Here is a 20,989-nt window from a genome sequence, read left to right as displayed (position 1 = left end):
GGGAGCTCTACTGATCCCAGGTGTAACCTTAGCCCATAGATCCTTGCCCTTAGTAACTCTAACCATAGGATGGAGAGCCCTATTGTTCCCAGGCCTAAATGTAGGCCAGAGAAGTCTACCCTTAATAACCCTAACCCTGGTCGGTGGAGCCCTACTGATCCTAAGCCTATTGGTAGCCTGGGGATCCTATCTTTTGGTAGTCTAACCCTAGGCCAGAGAGCCCTACTGACCCCAGGCGTTGCCCTAGCCTGGTGAAGCCTACCCTTAGTAACCCTAACCCTAGCTCAAGAAGGCCCACTAAACCCAGGCGTAACTGTAGTCCAGAGATGCCTCCCGTAGTAACCTTAACCATAGCCTGGAGACCACTACTGACTGCAGGCCTAACTAGCCCAGGGAGCCCTACCCTTAGTAATCCTAACCCTGGTCGGAGGAGCCCGACAAGCTCCAAGCCTAGTGGTAGCCCAGGGTAGTGTTGCCAACTTTCTAGTCCCACAAAACTGAACACCCAAGCCCTAACCCTTTCTTGAGGCCACACCTCTTCCCCAAGGCCATGCCCCTCGGTGGCTTGCTCTCCCCCCCACCCTTGCTCACTTTCACTGGGCTGGGGCAAAGGGGTGGGAGTGTGGGAGGGGGTGAGGGCTCTGGGGTCGACCAGAAATCAGGGGTTCAGGGTGCGCGAGGGGGCTCTGGGTTGTGGGGGGCTCAAGGCAGGGGGTTGGGGCACAGGGTTACCTTGGGCGGCTCCCAGTCAGCATCACAGCAGCAGGGCTAAGGCAGGCTGCCTGCCTGTCCTGGCACCCAGTGGTGCTGGTGAGGTGAGGGGTTGGCAGGGGCGGAGGGCCGGGAGCAGGACATAAGCGCGGGAAGCAACACCTGCACCCCTACTTCTCATGCCTATGCTGGCACTGTGCTGTGCACGCACTGGAAGCAGCAAACAACCAGCAGGTCCAGCTCCTAGGTGGGGGTGCTAGGAGGCTCCGTGCGCTGCTCTCGCCCGCAGAGTGTGAAGCTGGGCAGGGGGCAGCATGTGGAGCTGTGTGTCTTGGTTCTCACTCCCCCTCCCCCCCGCCAGGAGCCAAACCTGCTGGCCGCTTCCGGGGTGCAACACAGTGCCAGCCAGGACAGGTAGGGACTAACCTGTCTTAGCTTCGCAGCACCGCCAACTTGACTTCTAACAGTCCAGTTGGTGGTGCTGACCAGAGCTGCCAGGGTCCCTTTTCGACTTGTGTTCTGGTAAAAAACTGGACACCTGGTCACCCTAGCCCAGGGCCCACTACCTCAGTAACATCAGCTTGGAGTGCCTTACTGGCCCCAGGCATAACACTAGCCCCAACATGCCTACTCTGACTAATCCTAGCCCAGAGAGCCCTACTGACCCAAGGCGTAATCCTACTCTGTGGATCCGCACCCTGAGTAATCCTAACCCTAGGCCAGAGAGCCCCAATGATCCCAGGCCTAAACCTAGTCTGGAGATGCCAACCCTTAGAAACCCTAACTCCTGCCTGGGAAGCTGGGCTCTTAGCAACCCTGGCCATGGATCCCTAATGACCACAGGCCTAACTATAGCCCAGAGACCCTTACCCTTGGTAACCCTTCCCCTAGCATGAGAAGCCCTCTACTGACTCAAGACATAATCCTTGTCCAGAGAGGCCTACCCTTAGAACTTTGACAGCATTCACGATGATGGTCACTTCTACTCTATTAGTCTAGAACTGAGATGCAACTATACGGTTTAGGACTGGAATAGCAGTCGGTGATGCCCCTCTTTTCTGAATAGCATCAGCAAAGCTATGTGTGGGGCCAGGACTGGAATTTCAGGCAGTGCAGCAGGCGAAGGTGGCAGTAAGACAGATACCACAAGACAACGTATTGCTGCTGTTTTTCCTTCCTGTTTTTTGTTCAAAGCTCAGAATGGAGGGATTAATGAAACAGAGTTTAGGAAACATATAATCCAAATTGGGTGTATGGAGTAGAAATAATCAATCTTTGTGTCCATCATAAGAAGCTAGTGAAACTGATAATCACTATTCTATCCCTTTAGGTTTCCAGACAGTCCGTGTTGGGACAGTGGGTACCCCATTGGGCACCATCACTCTGTCTTGTGCCTACAGAATCAACCTGGCCTTCATTTCAACCAGGTGAGGAAATATGGTCAGCCCAAAAAGCATCTTCCAAGAAAACATTAAGCTTCTCGTTCCCTGAGCCCTTAAATCTCTTCCTCACAGTTCCTCGTTCCAGCTTAGGTATTCTCACATTAAACATCTTCCTGGATCCTCAAGTCTTGCAGAGGGGGAGTATTTGGGTAGCCCTGAGCCAGATGCCAGAACACCATGTCACTGGTTCATGCTTGGAGTTGCAGGGTTGAATTGTGGCGATGCTCTGGTTCCCCTCCCCATTAATAGATACAAGGGACTCTTTGGGAATGAGTGGGGACACAGTAGAGAGGAGAAGTCAGTCTTATCAATAACACCATTTGCTTGTTGCGTTACAGGCAGTTTGAGAGGACCCCACCTATCATGGGGATTATCATTGATCACTTTGTGGACCGTCCCTACCCCAGCTCCTCGCCCATGCACCCCTGCAATTACAGGTGAGGAAACAGAATGTGGTCACAGGCTATAAATGAAGGCATTCTTATGCCCAAGTACAGAGCCTTCTCTAGCTCCTGCTGACTGGGCATAGAAGAGGACTGCAGGATCAGTGTCACTCGTACTAGAAATGGAGCATGTGAGGAAAGGCAGCATTTCCCCCTCTGGTTTAGAAGTTTGAGTGCAGCTAGCCTCAGAGAATTCTCAATGATCCTAACTCCTTGCTGTAGCATTCTAGATCGTTTAGCAGTCAGGGTGCAATCTCCTTTGTGTCAGTGATGGAGTTATCTGATTACATATTGTACTGAATGGAAAGTGTATCCGTTATCATGCAAGACACTTGGTACAGAACCTGGTGTCATGGAAGCGTGCATCTATAGGAATTCGCATAGGTGCATACCAGTGTCAGCCCAGAGGGTTGAGCTTTTCCATCAGCAGTAGGGTACACGTGTAAGTAAGAATGGAGGAAATAAGTGCATGAAGTTAGCCTTCTCTAAAATTCCTGTGATGATGATCTAATCAAAAGCAATGGCATAATATTTGGTATTGGTCCCAGGGCTTCTGCCAACACCAAAGCTGGTTCTGTTGGTCAGTATATCGAAACCTTTTCTCTTGGAAAAAGAAACCAGGTGGAGAAGGAAGCACCTCTTCCTTCTTCAGGGAGAACCTCTGAAAAGTTCAGAGCCCGAAGGACTTAAACTCCTGACAGTATTCTCTTCAGCCCTGCCAATCAGAGCCCCTTCATAATTCTTCTTTCAACTCCACCCAAATACTCTGTCCTCCTGCAGCATCTGAGTCTCACTCAATAGACTAGATGATCACAGTGGTCCCTTCTGGCCTTGGAATCTATATATACTTTTCATTACTTCTTTTTATCTTATGGAATATTCCTATCGTGAAATTTCTCTCTTCTTGCTGCTCTAGAACGTCTGGTGAGGACAATGGAGCAGCATACCCATCAGTGGAAGACTCCCAGGAAGTGTGCACTACCTCTTTCTCCACCTCCCCTCCATCCCAGGTAGGAGAAAATGAGCTCCTTCAGTCCCAAAGGCAAGTTGAACAATTAATTCCCTTTAGTGCAGCTCAGCATATGTCCTCTGACATAGCAGGTTTACAGTATAACAGTAGTATGCTGTGTGTTCAGTCTCTGCAATTAAAATTTGTTTACTTATATATGTATTGCCCAGACTTTGCTCCCCTCTTTGTAAAACCCAGGTGGATGCTAATTCCAGCAAGACTCCAGCGGACAGAAGGGACTGATTTATGAGGAAAGATTCAGAAACTAAATCGTGTAGCTGGGCTAAACAATGATTGAAGAGGCACACAGCAGTCTACACATATGTCCAGGGGATAAACACTATAAAGAGACGAATGAATTCAGATAAGGCCAGGGCAGTATAACTCGGCGTAATAGCCTGGAATTGTGAGGGCAAACTCAGGAATATCAGGAGAACACTTACCCTACTTTTCAGTCTCCTAGGCCGTGGAACTAGTCTAGGAAAGGGGTGAAAGCCCTTGGAGCATCTAAAACTAGACTGGACAAACACTAGCAAGTACCTGATGGGGAACAGTTCTGCACTGATCCTTGGGGTGAATTATATGGGACCTAGTAGGTCTTTTCTAGAGCTGGTTGAAATTTTCCACTCATTTCGTCAGTTTTAAACTGTTCATAAAAAATGCTACTTTTACATGAAAAATTGCTGCTTTTACATGAAAAAATGTCTATTAAACATTTTTTTTTCAAAATTTTCTGAGACCTTTTAAAAATATATCCTTTTTTGTGTATTTAAATCTGCATTTTCTTACTGCAAACACAGTTTTCAATAAATGGGAACATTTGCATAATTTTTTTCATTTAAAATATCTCTGGAAACAATGCAAAAAACAGAAAATGGGTCCATTTTGAACCATACAAAATGGAAACAACTTCAAAATTTCTAGCATCTTCCGCCTTTTTCAACCAGTTTCACTTTTTTTTCCCCCCCCATCTGTAATTTCTATAGCTCTCTAAATAAAGCTTGGTCAGATTATCTGTTCTCCTGTAGCTTTAGACGTTCAAGAATATTCAGTCTAATTGTCTGCAAAATTAAGTAGCTCTGGTGAACTTTAAGATCTCTAGTCCATTTTTTATGTGTCTGTGTTTCTATGGACCAAAGTGAAATGCAATTTGAGAATGTTTTTCTCATGTGAATGAGTTTGCTTTGGGGTCACTTATTGCCTCAAGATGATCATTCTGATAAACTATTAGTAAATGTATTTAATTTGATAAATCTAGTAATAAATCCATCTCAGGAGGCCTCTCTTGTCCCGCACTGATATTTTGATGACCTGTTCACCCAACAATGTTGAATGAGCCAGGGAGTGCTCATGGGAAGTCTGAGAGAGTAAAGCTGTTGGTTGTTAGATGACCAGCACAAGAGACTTGTTTGAGGCTTAGCCCCAAGCGCTCTGCCTTTCAATAAATGGTGTTCATACATATTAATGTTCATGACAAATTTTTTACTGGTCCCTGTGTCAATCGCTCATAGCCAGAGTTAGTTACATAATAGTAACAATGGTGCTAAATAAATTGCCGCCGGGTGTCTTTTCGGAGGGCATGAAGCTTTCTAATCTCGGAATAAAAGCTCTATGAAACCATCAGTGCTTTGAGGATTGGTAACAAACAGCAGCCTCTGGTACCACTGCTCCATGGTTTATAATATACATACAGAGTATGATCAGATGTAAAGCAATTGTCAACCTTTCTGGCCAAAGGCAGCATTTTAAAAGGCACTATAAGGGGCACTATAACATACATTGAAAAAAGACAAACCATCTTTATATACACTGCTATCTCGATATAATGCCACCCGATATAACACAAATTTGGATATAACGTGGTAAAGCAGTGCTCTGGGAGGCGGGGCTGTGCACTCGAGTGGATCAAAGCAAGTTCAATATAAAATGGTTTCACCTATAATGCGGTAAGATTTTTTGGCTCCCAAGGACAGTGTTATATCGAGGTAGAGGTGTGTTTATAAACACCTAAAAGTCCAGATCATGTTCTGAGACCTGTTTGTGCACTGGACCCTGTACATACAGACTGTGTCCGTCCCCTCCAGAGCTGCATCCCACATTCCTACTGAGTGGAAGGGAGGCTCAGCCACTCTCTTTGCTGCTGAACCTCAGATAAGCCTATCCAGGGATCCATGTAGTGGGGGTAGTAAACACAAGATTGGCGGAATACATTCTCCCCCATTTAGCCCTGCAGAGCTTACCAAAAAAGATGCAGACTACCCTGCATTGTATTTTCCGTGGAGAACACCAAAGTGTTCAGTGATTGTACCTGCTAATGTGATTCCAATGGAACTGTGCTGCTAGGAAGCTGGGAGACTTGGTGCAGTGGGAGGGACAAGGGATTCCCATGGATGTTCCACCTCCCTCACATCAGGCACCCTCTTCTAGACAATTTTTAATGCCACAAATTGCCAGTTTCCACTTATGGCCCTGCTCCAGTTGCTGTGTTCTGGTATAAAAATGATTTAGATCATGGTAGTGCCCAGAGGCATCAGCCTGGATCATGGCCCCATTGGGCTGAGTGCTGCACAGGCACACACAAAGACATGTTCCCTGCCCATCAGAACTTACATTTTTGGAATGCTAGCTACATCTGAAGGGGAAACTATCAAAATATAGACAACTTGTATGTGTTCAAATCAAAATCAGTCTCAGCTGTTCCTAAGAACCCCTCAGCATAGCCTTCATGAACTGGCTAGCAGTCCTAGTAAGCTGTGAAATGGAGATTTTGGCAGTTGCTTTATGTCTGATTCTCTCTGGAGTTGTGACGGGGAGTGGTTCACTGCAAGACTGACGCCTTTACAAATTAAATGAATTTCTGGCCATACTGAGATTTTTACCATGCATAAAACTGTCTTGACTGCTCTGGCCATAGATGCTCCTCACTAGTGTTCAGTTCATCCAACTCTTTTCAGTTCTTCTCTCAAGTCCTTTTCTCTTTCTTCCTTCCTTGTTTTCCTTTGTGTGTCTGTGTATGTGCACAGTGTGTTTTTACTGTCACTAAGGCACATTTTCAGACCCCTCCTCCTGTGCTGATGGACACCTTGAAGGTCCCTATGATGGGACTGGCCTTTTCACATCAAGTGAGTTCAAAATAGCATACAGTATCTATGGCCTGATAGTACTTTAAAAATGCAGGAAGGTACAAGTTTGACTATCTTGAGTGCACATTGGGAAATAAATCTGTTTGATGCTGCCTTATGCTGAAGAAGCTGGTCAGCCCAAAATGGGATGGGCTTTTTATTCTGGTTAGATCTGTTTGCAATGTCTGTGATTCTTTCTATAGCAGGGTTTTTTGTTTGTTCAAACCGGTGCTCTAGTGCTCTTTAAACTAAAAACCACTTGCTGCATAGCACTGAGCAGCAGCCCTATAGGAAGCAACCAGTGCATACAATTTAGAGGTCAAGGAGGGAAGGCGTCTTGTCAAGGTTTCAAGGGATCTTGACTGCAGTGGGTAGAATAAATTAATTTATCAAAGTGCACAGTGCTTTGTTGGCTGGCAGGGGCTTGGGAAAGAAGCAGCATTTCTCACCTCTGCAGGGAGGGAGGCCCAGCATACCTCCTGTGATGCCAGCGACCACCTCAAGGACACAAGGCTTCTTATTGACAGCTTCTTTATGCAGCTCTTCTTGAGGAGTCGACAGAGAGTAAAGAAAAGAGGAGGGGTGGCAAAGGTCTTAGACTTAGAGGGTCTTGGACAGCAAAAATGAATTGAATGCCCCATCTTGACAGTGTGCTTTGAAGCATTTCAATGTAAACATCTGGGGTAAAATCCTGACCCTTCTGAAGTCAATGGGAGGTTGGCCACTAGCTTCAATGGAGACAGGATTTCACCTGTGGTTGTCTAGGGCTCAAATCCTAAAAGGTATTTAGGTCCTAACTCCCTAGTTCTCTTCCCCAGTCAGGATGTTTGCTTGTTACTCACATGTTCCGATTGCAGGAACTTAGAGACCATCATCTGTTACCCATATGACACAACAGGCATCAGTGGATAGTGCTTGAACTGTTCTCTCGTGAGTAGCCTCTGGCTTTGGAACCTGTACCTCCTGTAACGTGGTGCTTGTTCCAAGAGTGTTAAAGTTGAGACACTGGTAACTTCAAACATTTTCAGAGTGGTGAGATTTTTTCATCTCTGATTATTACAAGCAACACCAACACCTAAGAGGACTAGAAAAATGTCCATTCTCTATTCTTTGTTTGTTTATTTTGTGCTTCTCACAGCACTTTGTGTGGTCAGTTTCTATGTCTCCCCTGACTAGTCAGGTAGGTTTCTCCTGTAGGTCTGGATCTTTCACACAGCAGCAGGGGAGAGAATCATTTTTATAGAATAGGAACATTTTATTATAAAATATCACACACTGCTGGGGGGGGGTCTGAGTGACAGGTGCAGGGCTGAGCTTACTTTTAACTCCATTTTTAAAAATGAATTGAATTTCAAGTTGACAGTGTCTGGTGAAGAGGAACTGGCTGTCTTAACTCACAGTAAATCACAGTGTAGTGATGGGAAGGGATGTCTGCATGAGTTGAGGGACTTCTTAAATAAAGAGAATGTTGGTCCAGTTCAATGAGGAATAGCCCCTAGAGTTCCCTGAGGGATTGGGGACTCTTTGGGGAGCAGAAAGCCCTATGAAAGTCAGAGTAGCATCAGATGATACTCCTAGCAAAATAAGAGTTCTTGAGACTGGGCCAGTCTGGTTTGTGAGAAGAGACCACTCCATCCAGCTTAACCCAGACTCTAGAAAGAGCCCAGCCTGATATCTGTGGGCAGCCTTAAGTTGTCAGGCCCCCACCTCAAAAATGTCAGCACTCGGAGTGCTGACTTACTTGGGAATTCAGTGTTGTATCCATGTTGGTCCCTGGGTGTGTGAGGTAATATCTTTTATTGAACGCAACTTCTGTAGGTGAGAGAGACAAGCTTTCAAGCTACCTCTTGTGGCTCCTCTTCAGCTCTGGGAAAGGTACTGAGGGCTAGTCTACATTGGGAACTTATATCGGCATTAGCTTCATCTCCTGTGCTGTGAAAAATCTACATCCCTAAGTGATGTAATTAAGCTGAGTTACCCTCAGTGTAGACAGTTCTAGGTGGATGGAGGTGGAGCACCTACACCAGTGGAAGAACCCTTCATGTCCCGGGGGTTGGGTCTTGTGACCGTTTTGTGAAAAGTGTTCATCCATGAGTGATGTGGTGTTTTTTGTCTTTTATCCTTTTTCTGTGTGAATTCAGTTAAGAGTGTAGTGAGTGTGTGTTTTTCAACCCCACAGTTATTATTAGGGCATTTAGTGCACCAGATTTGATAGGCATGTGTCAGATCCACCTGTCATAGATTTCCACCACAATTTCTACAACCACCACCCATCTATCAAACTCTCTCTAGAACACTCCCACACCAGCATCAACTTTCGGGACACCATGATTAGCTCTAGTAATGATTTCAACAGACAACTATATACAAGAATCTTCTGGATCATCCTACTTACCTTCACAGATCCAGTAACCACCCCAAACACACCAAGAAATCTGTTATTTACAGCCAGGCCCTCAGATACCACAGAATATGCTCTGAGAAGAAAGTCCAAGATACACACCTTCACCAAATAAGGACACTCCACCAGAAAAATAGATCGCATCATGGAATGGGCCACCCAAATACCCTAAGAGAACCTGCTTCAATATGGGGTGGGGGGGGAAACCCTCTGACCACACACCTCTAGTTGTCACCTACCGCCCCACACTGGAACCAATATGGGGTATCATTAAACAATTACAACCTATACTTGATGAGGACCACCACCTGAAAGAAATCTTTCCGCAGCCCCCTCTTCTGGCCTTCAAACAACCTCCCAACCTCACTATCTGAAGCAAGCTTCCCAGATACTAGGATCCACCAACTCAAAGCAGCACCAGACCCTGCCATAACAGATGCAAAACTGGCGGACATTTCTCCACTGCTACAGTGATCAATACCCTCTACAACACACCTTTCAAAATCCACAGGTCTGCACATGCCTATCACAATATGTGATATATCTCATTCAGTGCATTAAATGCCCCAATAAAAGCTACATGGGTGAAACCAGGCAATCACTATGCTCTCAGATGAACTCGTATAGGAAAAGGATAGAAGACAAAAATACCCTGTCATGGGTGGGTGCACACTTTTCACAAATTGATCGCTCTATATCTGACCTCTCATCCTCGTCCTCAAAGAGAACCTTTGAAAGACGAGCCTGGGAGCTTAAATTCATAACTTTGCTAGACTCTAAAAATCATGGTCTTAAAAAAAAAACAACCCACTGGATTTATGGCTTACTACGACAATCTGTAACCCACTGCCCTCTCCCTTTTATCCTGTGACTACATGGAGTTAGCAAGCCACTTCTCCTGAAATATTCTCTTAGAATATGTGTTAATTACTTATGCTAAACAATCTCTTCCACCTTGTATTTAGCTATGACACAGAGAACCTTTCCTAGACCTGAAGTAGAGCCCTGTTTAAGCTTGAAAGCTTGTGTATCTTTTACCAACAGAAATTGGTCCAATAAAATATATTATCTCACCCACCTTGTCTCAATTGAGGATGTCATGTGATACATGGCTCCTAACAGAGTGCTGCTTGTGAGATCAGAAGAACAAATTGGATTCCTGTTGATCCCACTGGCTGTGTTTCTAATTAGGATCAAGAGATTGAGAAGAGGTGGCTGAAGATGGGGAGCATTTCCTGATGCTCATCCTTCTGGTTGGATTTGGGATACTGGGAGGAAATCTTGTGGGGCTTAGCTTGCTTGTTTTCTTTTTAGCTAGCAAGATTGAGGGCCTGTATGTCCTATGGCCGAGGTTTGTTTCCTTTGATTACGTGCGGGGTGTCCTTCATTCCTGCTGCATCCCCCTGTGTTTCCAGTAAGTATGCTGAGAGTTTGAATCCCTGCTGAGGAAGTGGCTTTAAAATGCCAGTATTCATATGGGCTTTTCAATGAGTTTTGAAGTGGTTGCGCTGGTCCTTTCTCCGGTATGTAATGCAAGAGCTGTCATGCAGGCTTTCCCTACATTATCTCTCCCACTCAAACCAGGCTTGTTTTAAGGCCACACCTTTATCCTCTCTCTGTTACAAGGCTGATTTTTTTTTAAATATATAAATTAAATCAAACCTTTGGCATTGGTTCCCATATGAATCTTTGAGGCACTCTGCAAGCCCAGAGCCATGTATGTACTGTGCCCCTGTGACATCTTCTGTTCTTTCTCCAGTGATTCTGATAACTATTCAGACTGTGGGGGCTTTCCCTCTCCCCTTTCTCTCTCCTCTCTCTTTGGCCCTTTTTGTATTTTTTCTCTTGTTTCTTAGCTTTCCAGCTCTCGTCTTTCCTATCAGCCTGCTGCTCTGGGAGTTGGATCAGCTGACATGGGGTATCCAGTAATCTTTGCTGGTGGTTTGAATGCTGCACATCCTCATCAGGTACTCTTAAAGGTTGGAAGAATGAATGTGGCTTGCACCACAGCCACTAAGCATCACACAGCTAAGACATCCCTTAAAACCATTTCATGCCTCTGTATGCAGCTAGGTCAAGGCTGCAAAGGATCTAAAGTAATTAAAAAAAAATGGTGCTAGCAAATAAGCCAGGAAGTAGCTCTACTATGCTCTTGGAATCACCTGAAGTGAGACTTTAATCAAGGTGTTTTCCACTGCGTATAATGGAGACATTGCACTGAGAACAAGGTAAGGCCAGGGACAAGTCTGGAGAAATGGCACTGAATCTGCATCAGAGAAAATTAGGAAGGAAGTGATATATGAATTCTCTCATTGGGAAAGTCCCCTCCCACATGACTTCCCCTCTCTTGCTCCCTGTCAGAAAGTTACTGCTATCTTCTAGCAGGAGTGTAGTCAGAGCATATCCATGGCGAGCCAAAAAGAACTTATTCCCAGCATGAGAGAATCCACTCTAGTGCTGTAGTGTGTTGCTGTATCGGTCTTGAGATTGCTAACCTGATCGTTCCTTTCCACCTTAGTTGATTGTTCCAGGGAAGGAGGGTGGGGTGCCCCCAGTTCCTAGCCAGCCAGCACATGGCACTCAGGCTGACCACGAAAGGATGGTAATGTGCACCCCTTTGGATGGAGCCCTCTACTCAGCAGCTACTCCTTCCAGTAGGTAGGTGCAGCACTTCTAATCGTTCATCTGTGACTGTGTAAAGTTGAATCAAATTTAAAACTGACTTTTCTTTTAAGCATTTGCAGGGCAGTTCTTTTAAATTTATCAATAACACTAGATTGGCTGCTCTGCCTTAAAAAAACCGGGAGCTCTCAGTCTGAGCACAGAGAAGCTGAAGAACGCCTCAAACAAAGGTCTAGTCTAGCTTATACTTTGCAGCCCTCGTAGTCTCTGAGCACCTTATGTCATTTCAATACCAAAACACTACTTCTGGCTCATTTGTCTGATCCATGAAGAGCAAGTTGAGGTGGCTTCAATAGTAAATTTTACCCTCCCAAAAAGGCTTCATTTGAATTGTCATAAAGCATCGGTAATAGAAAACAGCTATTTAACTGTTATATCAAGAAACCTTGGAGGCAAGACTCCTTGTCTAACAGGAAACAAATCAACTTTAAACTCCAAATTGCCTGAAATCTTAACCTCCCTCTCAGCCAGTTAGAGCTTCCTGTTTGTTTTTCCAGATTTCTTTGTCCCCTGTGGTTCCATCTTGTCTCTTGGCTATGGGACAATTGCCATAGAAAACATCTTAACCAACTGAGTTTTCTGCTCGATAAAAAAACTCCCATTTATGTTATAGTAGCACTAATGCACTGGCCTGTGCTCCTTGACTAACCAGTCATTATCAAATGGCTAACGCCTGCCGGACGACTGAGGACCAGATCCTTAGAGCTGCTGAATACTTCTGAAAATCAGGTTTTGAGACTATAATTAGTAGCCACCCAGTGAAAATTAACCAGATTAGCACTAGCTGCTGTGATATTGAACTACTCTGGCTCCATGGGGCCTGGGAAGGAGCATGGGGTTCAGATTCCCGACCCTGTCTCCTGGCAGGGAAGATATCCAAGAATTCTGTGTTCCTGAAAGAGTGATAGTGATTGGCAAGAGCTGCTCAAGCTTCCTTGCCATTTCCCACACAGCTCTTCTGAACAGCCTTTCCTCAGGACTGGCTGAAGTTTTCTGCCCTACTGATGGGGGTGGTTCCCTCGCAGAGCTAAGCAGAAAGCTGCTCCACAGCGCTGCAGTCTCTATTGCAGTGTTCACCAACTGGTCCATCGCCATCGACTGGTCAATCCTAGAGGATTTCCCAGTCAATTGTGATCTCTGGTGGTCCAGCAGGGCTGTCCAGGCCCCACACCACTTCTGGAAGCGGCCAGTGTGCCCCGCAGCCCCAGGAGCGCGGAGGGCAGGGGTCTCCCTCTGCGTGCTGCTCCTGCCTGCAAGCACTGCCCCCATAGCTCCCATTGGCTGGGAACGGGGAGCTGCATGAAGCCATGTGCCATCCGCCCCTTCCACGGGCCACAGAGGCACGTTGGCCATTTCCAGGAGTGACATGGGGCCAGGGTAAGCAGGGAGTCTGCCTTAGTCTCGCTGCGCCGCCAACCAAGAGCCACCGGAGGTAAGTGCTGCCCAGCAGGAGGCTGCGTCCAAGCCCTGAGCCCTATCCTGGATCCAGCACCCCATAACCCCTCCTGCACCCCAACGCTCTGCCCCAGCCCTGACCCCCCTCCCAGAGCCAGCACCCTGTACCCCCATCTGCGCCCCAACACTCTGCCCCAGCCTGGATCCCTCTCCTGCACCCAAACTCCCTCCCAGAGCTTGTACCCTCACCCCCTCCTGCACCCCAACCCCCTGCCCCAGCCCAGAGCCCCCTCCTGCACCCCAACTCCCTCCCAGAGCTTGCATCCCTCACCCCTCCTGCATTCCATTTCCTGCCCCAGGCTCAGCCCAGAATCCCCTCCCACACTGTGAATCCCTCAGCCCCAGCCCAGAGCCCACACCCCATCACAAACTGCAACCCCCTACCCCAGACTGGAGAAAGTGAGTGAGGGTGGGGGAGAGCGAATGACGGAGAGAGGGAGGATAGAGTGAGTGGAGTGGGTCTTTGGGGAAAGGGCAGGGCCTCGGGGAAGGGGCAGGGTAGATCTTGGGTTGCCTTTAAATTCAAACAGTGATCTTGGGCATAAAAAGGTTGGAGACCACTGCTCTATTGCATACTGATGGCCGAAGGGGAAGACTGTCTGACAAGAACAGAGATGCTTCTCCCTCCCCTTCCTCCCAGCACTAGGAGAAGACACAAAAAACCAGGGGGATCTTGACAAAAGAATGTGGTTTTGTCTAAATTTATTTATGTGCAATGAGCCATCAACCCTTCTCCCTCAGTGAGGACACGGAAACCGTATCAAACAGCAGCGAAGGGAAGAGTGGCTCCCCACACGATCTCTTGGAGACCATCTTTGTCCGGAAGGTGGGGGCCTTTGTCAACAAACCCATTAATCAGGTAACTTGCAGTGATTGTTCTGAGATGGACTCGTGATGCACTTTTCCTCATGCCACTGTTCCCCTTTTCCATTGCTGGACAGTGGAGGCCAGGCCCTGCATCACCAGGGCAGCCAGAGGAAACAGGAGGCCAGACTTCAGCAAGGACTGCGGGTCTCTGTATGTGGTGCTTTACTGTATGCTGGGCCCTGTAGGTTCTGCGAGCTACACCTGTGTATTAAAGGGGATGTTGGCTGCTGTCTCTCTGATGTTATGCCCTCGACATGTAGCCCTTGGGTTCCAGTCAAGTTTCCAGTGTGACTTTGGTGGCTCAGAGTTTCAGATCCTGACATACAGCCTTGCAATGGGATGGTGCATGCTGCATATGCAGAGAATCTGACTGAAGTGTTGAAGTTCTACCCATTGAATCTCTCTAGGTGACCATGGCCAGCTTGGACATTCCTTTCGCCATGTTTGCTCCCAAGAATGTTGAGCTGGAGGATAATGACCCCATGGTAAGAACCCCCCTCCCGAGCCATCTGTGCATGTCAAGTTTGAATCATGCAATACAGGTGTAACCTTCCTGGCCTTAGCTTTGCAGGCACTTCTGACCAAAGAACTAGCTACTTGCATCAGCTTGGTTTCTAATAACATCCTCTATGCCTGAATCTGGGCTTTCCAGAGATGGAAACAACTACAGGTTTAGAGCCCCTGCTAGTCTGCATGCCCTTGTAACTGTCATTGTGCTTCTTCCCATGCTGGCACAACACACAGATGGGCTCAGTGACAGGATCTGAAACTGATGGACTCTGGTTTCTTGGGCAGGTGAATCCTCCTGACTCCCCAGATGTTGAGTCTCCTCTACAGGGCAGCTTGCACTCAGAGGGCTCCAGTGGCAGCAGCACCGGGAACACACATGATGACTTTGTCATGGTTGACTTTGTAAGTCCATGCAGTACTTTATCAGCCCAGGCTAGCACTTTCACAGAGCCCCTGTATCTGGGGTGGGCTGCAGCTGTTGGTGTGATGCTGAATTAAAATAGATGAATTTCTCCAAACAAGGGCTCATTGTGCTCCCATATCAAGGACAGGGACTCTGGGCATCCTTAAAAATGGTAAAGACATTGACATTCGTAAACCCACAACTTGGGAAATTATTTCCTCCTCCCTTTATCCACCATGGCCTGGGTTCAGGTTTTTGGGTTTTCCCTGTGTTCCATATGCCTAAAGCAGAGACAGATTGTAGGGAAATATTCTGCTTTAGGTGCTCATGAAGTCATCAGGGAAAGACTAATTCTGGTCATGACAAGGGATATAGGTGATGCCGCTATTCAATTATTTGACTTAGATTTATTACTGTAATGTTGAGTTGTTTGCTGGTAGCTGATGGTGCCATCTGTCTGTGACTAGAGCGAACAGGGAAATCTGACAGAACTCTCTAAATGGGGATTAATGTTTGTATCTTTAATTCTAGAAACCAGCATTTTCAAAAGATGACATTCTCCCAATGGACTTGGGGACGTTCTATCGCGAGTTTCAGAACCCGCCTCAGCTCAGCAGCCTCTCCATTGACATTGGGGCTCAGTCCATGGCAGAGGATCTGGTATGGGAAGACGGGATTTTGGTGTGTGGGGGACATACGTTCTCACAACGCTCTCCTCCTCCTAGCTCCCCGAACAAGCCAACATCCGATAAGAGAGCAGAGGCACCTACCAGAGCGGTTCCTTGTCAATCTGCTGAACATGCCTGTACATCTCGGAACCTGAAACCTTTGGAAGGAACCAGATGTGAGACCTTTTCAGTCTGATTCCTTCTCAGTGCATGTGTACAGCTGCCATGGAGAATATTAGATGAGTTGTTGGTTTGTGCTCCATGTGTGTGGGACAGTGTCCATGTGCTGCATCGGGTATCCTCTTCACAGAAGCCATTGCAGCTGCAGGACTCTTCTACTGTCCAAGACTATTCCCTACTGTAATAGTCTTGTACTTCCCCTCTCATTCCTGCATCTGCTAAGCTCAGGGCCATACGAACTAGGACCAGTCACAGCAAAGGAGTGATTTGGGAGGAGAGGTCTCTTCTAGAACAGTTGGATGAGGACTGGGAGAAGAGCATAACCCATCCTCTAAGGCAGTGTTTCCCAAACTTACAACACTTGTGTACCCCTTTTTGAGACATTTGTCTTACTGGCATACCCCTTGTCCAATGAAGATAAATTGGGGGATGGGGGAAGAGGCCCCAGTCAAGCTACTGCCGGCCCCTTGCCACTCTGCTGCCTGAGTGGGGCCTGTGGCTGAGTGGGGCTTGCGGCCGGGACCCGGCTGGCAGGAGCTGGTGGACGGAACCCTAGATCGGCAGCAGGCTGAGCTGCTCAGCCCGCCGCGGGTCTGGGTTTCTGTCTGCCAGCCCCGCTCAGGCCACTGCCAGCCCCTTGCCACCCAGGGTCCCGGCTGCCGGCCCGGCTCAGCCTGCTGCCGGCCCCTTGCCAGCCAGAGTGAACAGGCTGCGTACCCCTTGAAACCCTTTCACGTACCACCAGGGGTATGCGTACCACACTTTGGGAAACACTGCTTTAAGGTTCTGGGGAGAAAACATACTGCCTTAATTCCAGCCCTGTTCCATCCTATCTGGTGCATGAGACCTATTAGCCTGGAGCCTAAAATTGGAGTAGCCTGAAATGTGCCACTTTTTTTACTGCACATGCTGCATTTGTGAGCGAGTCCTTTACTTCGCCCTCCCATTAAATGACTGAGTCTTTGTGGTCGCTTTGAAACATCTGTTTAATCTCCCAGCTGAGTGCCGCTGCTTGTTACCTGGAGCGGCAAACATGCCATAGTTCAAATCTCTAGGGGAACCCAAATCTAAGAACTGAATGCTGCCTCTGCAGAGAGAATACAGAATCAGGCCCATCAACATTGTAACATGGTGTTGCCTGGGAAAACCATAATGCTTAATGCTAACAACTGAGTGACTTTAGTCACGCAGTTTGACAAAATAATTGTGCTGCAGCTGCTGCAAGAATTGCGACAGTCCTGGTTATGGCACACCTGCTGCTTCTGTAGAAAAAACAAACTGGGCAAACTGCCCGTCTCAGGTTCACGTGCTGGATCCTGTCTGATATCCTGCTTCTGCTAGGAGTGGTACATGTATGAGGAGGAAGAGCACAAATCAGAGCAGAGACCTTTGGCCAGAGTTTACCATATACGTTTCCACTGTTTTATAGCTTCCTTTAGGCTGATGCACCTTCTGTGAGTGAATCCTGATCTGAGTTTTTCTTTGCCTTCACAGGACTCGTTACCGGAGAAGCTGGCAGTCCATGAGAAAAATGTCAAAGAGTTTGATGCCTTTGTAGAGACTTTGCAGTAAAGCTGTTATCTTATTGCAGCAGCAGTGTCCTTCTGGAACACCTGGAGGAGGAAGCCCACAATGTCTGTCTGCCACTCTCTCTTTTGTGTCCAGTTTTTCCCCCCGTATCTTGTGGGCTTTGTCAGATCACCTCCTCAATACTGGGTACAGATTCAGCTGTCAGTCTCCCCTCAGCCAGGCCCCAGGATAGTTTTGGACCCCTTTTCCTACAGGCATTTGAGTACTTATCTATGACACTACAATAGGGACAAAAGAAATGAAGCTTTGTTTTTAGTAACCCCGTTCCCCTTCAGTCTTGGTTCTGTGTATGGAGGGGTTTTATGGAAAGCTGCCAGAAATGCTCCCTGCAAAGCCTCTTGCATCACAATTCCTCAAGATTTAGCTTCTGGGGCACACACCATCTTTTCCCTGCATCTGCAATCCCACTGGAGTGTAGACAGCCTTGGCTCAGAACAAAGGATCTGTGCAGTGGCAGACTCAGCTGGCTTGAGTGCAGGACCTCAGCTCTTGGGCATTTCATCCTGTCTTCAGTGAGTGCATGGACTGCAGAGCACAAGGGAATGAGGCAGACTTCCACCTCATGCACTGTACTGTGCAACACCTATAGCTGTCTTCACTTTCTGCTCCCAAGCAACTGGGGCGTTGCACAGATTTTCTTTCTGGGGCCTTGTGCTTGGCCTGTCTGCCCAAATCACAGATGTGAAACTACAGAAGCTATGCGGAAGGGCTTTCCACATTTTCTTGCGTGTATGAAAACCACAATGCTAAGGTCCCAGAATGTGATTGTACTGGTGCACCTGCAAGTGGCACCTTGGGAGTATATTAAATTTGTAGTCGCGGCTCTTGAAATGCAGTTGTAAATATAAATAGGAATTCTATTTCTCCAGGCTTATGTAACTAGGAGTCTTAGTCCCTTTTCCTTCCAAACCTTGCTGCTTTATGGTTAATATATAAGAAACAGGAAATATTTATTGCTTTTAAAGAAACCTATATTAAAAAAAGTTAAGTTTTTACATACAAGTGCAGGTCATTCTGTCCTGTCACTGCAGACAGCTGTTGTGCCATGGAGCTCTGTCCCATGACAATAGTCTGCCTTTGGTATGGAAAATCCAAGCTATTTATTTTCATGAGACACTTATTTACTCTAATACAGTGTTATGTTCTGGGGACTTTCTTCCATGACACCCAGTCTGGGCATTGATATAAGAACACGCATGTGTTTGTGAAGCAGAGTTGAGGGACTTTGTGAAGAGCTCCATTCTGATAGGCTTGGGAAATGGACTTGTTCTGTTCCTCAGCCATTCCAGAGGTAGCTTGTTCACAGAAGCACACTTTTGGAAAGTTGATGGTACTCCTTTTAATCAGGTGGCTTATGATTAGCTAAAAGTTTATTTTTTTAATGAGCTAGCCATGAAGTAGTGAGTGGCTGGCAGTGCTCTGTGTTTGAGCTGGTTGTTGTGTATCCTTTGTCTCACGTGTGGAAGGGAGAAGCTGTGTAATGGCACTAAGCAGGAACTCAGAGTAGGGCTTGTGCAACTTTATCCACCCTTCAGCCACCTGTAACTGGGCTGAGTAACTGAAGAGATCCTGCTAGTCCCCCTTGCTATCCACTGATGATATTTCTGTAGAGTGGTGGGAGTTCTCTGTACTCTGAGGATCCTTGCTAGTTTCCTTACTACTGGTGGAGTAACTAGCTTCTTCAGAAAAGGCTGGATGTGGCTTTCTCCAGAGCTCAGCACAATTCGTGAGGTTGAAAAGGAGAGTTGCTCGAGAATGACATTAGGCCTTGGGTTACCCCGTGGCCTCTGCTGCCCTCCGCCCTGTGCTGCTGCCAGAGCAAGGAATTGAGCTCAGGACCTGAACTGATTCCCAATACGGTAACATGTTCTTTTGCTTTCCCAGCCCTTGAGTTGTCAGGTGTTTGCTGTGCATGATCAGTGGCAGTGTTTTAGTGTATGCTCTAAAGCACCAGGTAGGGGTATTATAACTACTTGAAGCAGCAAACTCTCCTCTCCCAGGCCACCTCACCCAATCCAACTAACTCCCATATCAAAAGAATCAATCCGTGTTTGCAAGGAATAATCCAATCTCTTCACCTGTCTGCACCAGTGCTAAAAGGCCTCCCAGTGAAGTGTAATTGGAAATGCTGGAGGTGAAAATCCAACTATCCCTGTCAATAACACTGACTTAGGAGGCTTCAAAGCATTTGACGAATACTCCCTACAACCTGCCTATGAGAGGTAAGTAAGCTGCATCTCCACAGTACAGCTGTGGAAACTAGACATGGGGTCAGGTGTGTCTAAGGTCACACAGTGAGTAAATGGCAGAGTCAGCAATATAACCCAGATCTCGTGATTTTCCCCTCCATCCCCAATCAGCTGGTCATTCTTCCAAGTCTTGTAGTAAGTCGCATGTGGACATACTCTGGCACTCTGACCTTTTAACTTGCAGGCTATGCGTGGGTGAGCTCTCCTGTCAAGTCATTTGTTGAGGTTAGTAAACTACTGGCATGCATTGTGCCTGCTAGGAAGAATAGAATAGACCTTCCTCATGGTGATCTTTCCCTCAGCAGCATTGACTCTGTAGTTCCTCCTCTTCTTCATGCTGAACTGCTGTGGTATCCACAGAAGGCAAGCCATCGTTCCTGTTTCTGTCTGGAAAGCCTCCAGGGCCTAGTGTCTGTGCTCAGTCATTTTCATGTGACTTTTACAAGATCGCAGCTCCTGCATCTCACAAGGCAGAACTTCTGTGTAGCAACCATGTTTGTTTAATGCCACCCAGTGGAAAACTGCCCACCTGGGTTGATAGGGTATAGCTGGATAGCCACAGCAATAAAGGGTTTCTCTTGGGATGAGAGATGTGCTTATTCCTGGGCAATCCTGAGAGTTTTGATGCCTCCATTCCAAAATCTAGGCGCTCAGCTCTGTCTAATTAATGCATTAGAAATGATTGGCCCAAAGCAGTTCTGCAAGAGGGACCTAGCTACTGATGCTGTGGCCTGCTGTAGAATTTGTTTAATGACGAATATTGTCATAATTTTAATAGCCATCTGCTCAGGCCTGTACTATATCAAGGCAGCTTGTACATAGCGGATAACCTGCAAATCCTTTGGGTGCAGGGTACTAAATTGCATTGTTTTGGAAATAGTCTCCAAGGCACTTCATGTATTCAAAGAATTTCCAATAAATCTTTTATGTAACCATCTCTGACCTGTTTGCCATGCTGATCCAATTCTGTGAATTACTCCGCAGGTTCCAATGCCAGGACATTCCCACCCTTATGGCTTTCCCTTCCAACAGCCAGATTTTACCTGCAGCAGTCGGTACAGCTGCAGGAAGGAGCAGGGTTAATGTCTACAAACTGCTATTTTGGAATGTCTAATGGGATGCAGTGAGGAAAGTTATGGATAGAGCCCTGCAAATCCACGGGTATCTGCTTTATATCCGCGGACCATTCCAGGGGATAGCAGCTTGGATGTAAGAGCCTGGCGGCCAGCTTAGAGGAACCGGCACGGATCCTCCACC

At 47.0% G+C, this 20,989-nt stretch overlaps 1 protein-coding gene across 5 annotated transcripts in view; it reads left to right on the top strand.

Annotated features, from left to right (window-relative positions):
* ATG13 (autophagy related 13) overlaps window positions 1–20,674 on the top strand; it is a 60,394-nt gene extending 39,720 nt beyond the window's left edge. For 2 of the 5 annotated variants that reach the window (XM_030559905.1, XM_030559906.1), the window contains 11 exons: window positions 2,042–2,138; window positions 2,492–2,590; window positions 3,513–3,606; window positions 6,629–6,727; window positions 10,985–11,095; window positions 11,647–11,786; window positions 14,007–14,124; window positions 14,540–14,617; window positions 14,928–15,044; window positions 15,577–15,705; window positions 17,388–20,674. In XM_030559905.1, the coding sequence (XP_030415765.1) occupies window positions 2,042–2,138; window positions 2,492–2,590; window positions 3,513–3,606; window positions 6,629–6,727; window positions 10,985–11,095; window positions 11,647–11,786; window positions 14,007–14,124; window positions 14,540–14,617; window positions 14,928–15,044; window positions 15,577–15,705; window positions 17,388–17,465 (1,160 nt within the window). In that variant the 3' untranslated portion in view covers window positions 17,466–20,674. The remainder of the gene's footprint in view (window positions 1–2,041; window positions 2,139–2,491; window positions 2,591–3,512; window positions 3,607–6,628; window positions 6,728–10,984; window positions 11,096–11,646; window positions 11,787–14,006; window positions 14,125–14,539; window positions 14,618–14,927; window positions 15,045–15,576; window positions 15,706–17,387) is intronic. The other 3 variants (XM_030559908.1, XM_030559907.1, XM_030559909.1) reach the window with 3 other exon arrangements.
* The last annotated feature ends 315 nt before the right edge of the window (window positions 20,675–20,989 follow it).

The sequence above is a fragment of the Gopherus evgoodei genome, chromosome 4 (genome assembly GCF_007399415.2).
Source record: "Gopherus evgoodei ecotype Sinaloan lineage chromosome 4, rGopEvg1_v1.p, whole genome shotgun sequence".
Lineage (NCBI taxonomy): Eukaryota > Metazoa > Chordata > Testudines > Testudinidae > Gopherus > Gopherus evgoodei.
Note: the sequence above shows the minus strand (reverse complement) of the source record. Positions and strands in the feature narration are given on the sequence as shown.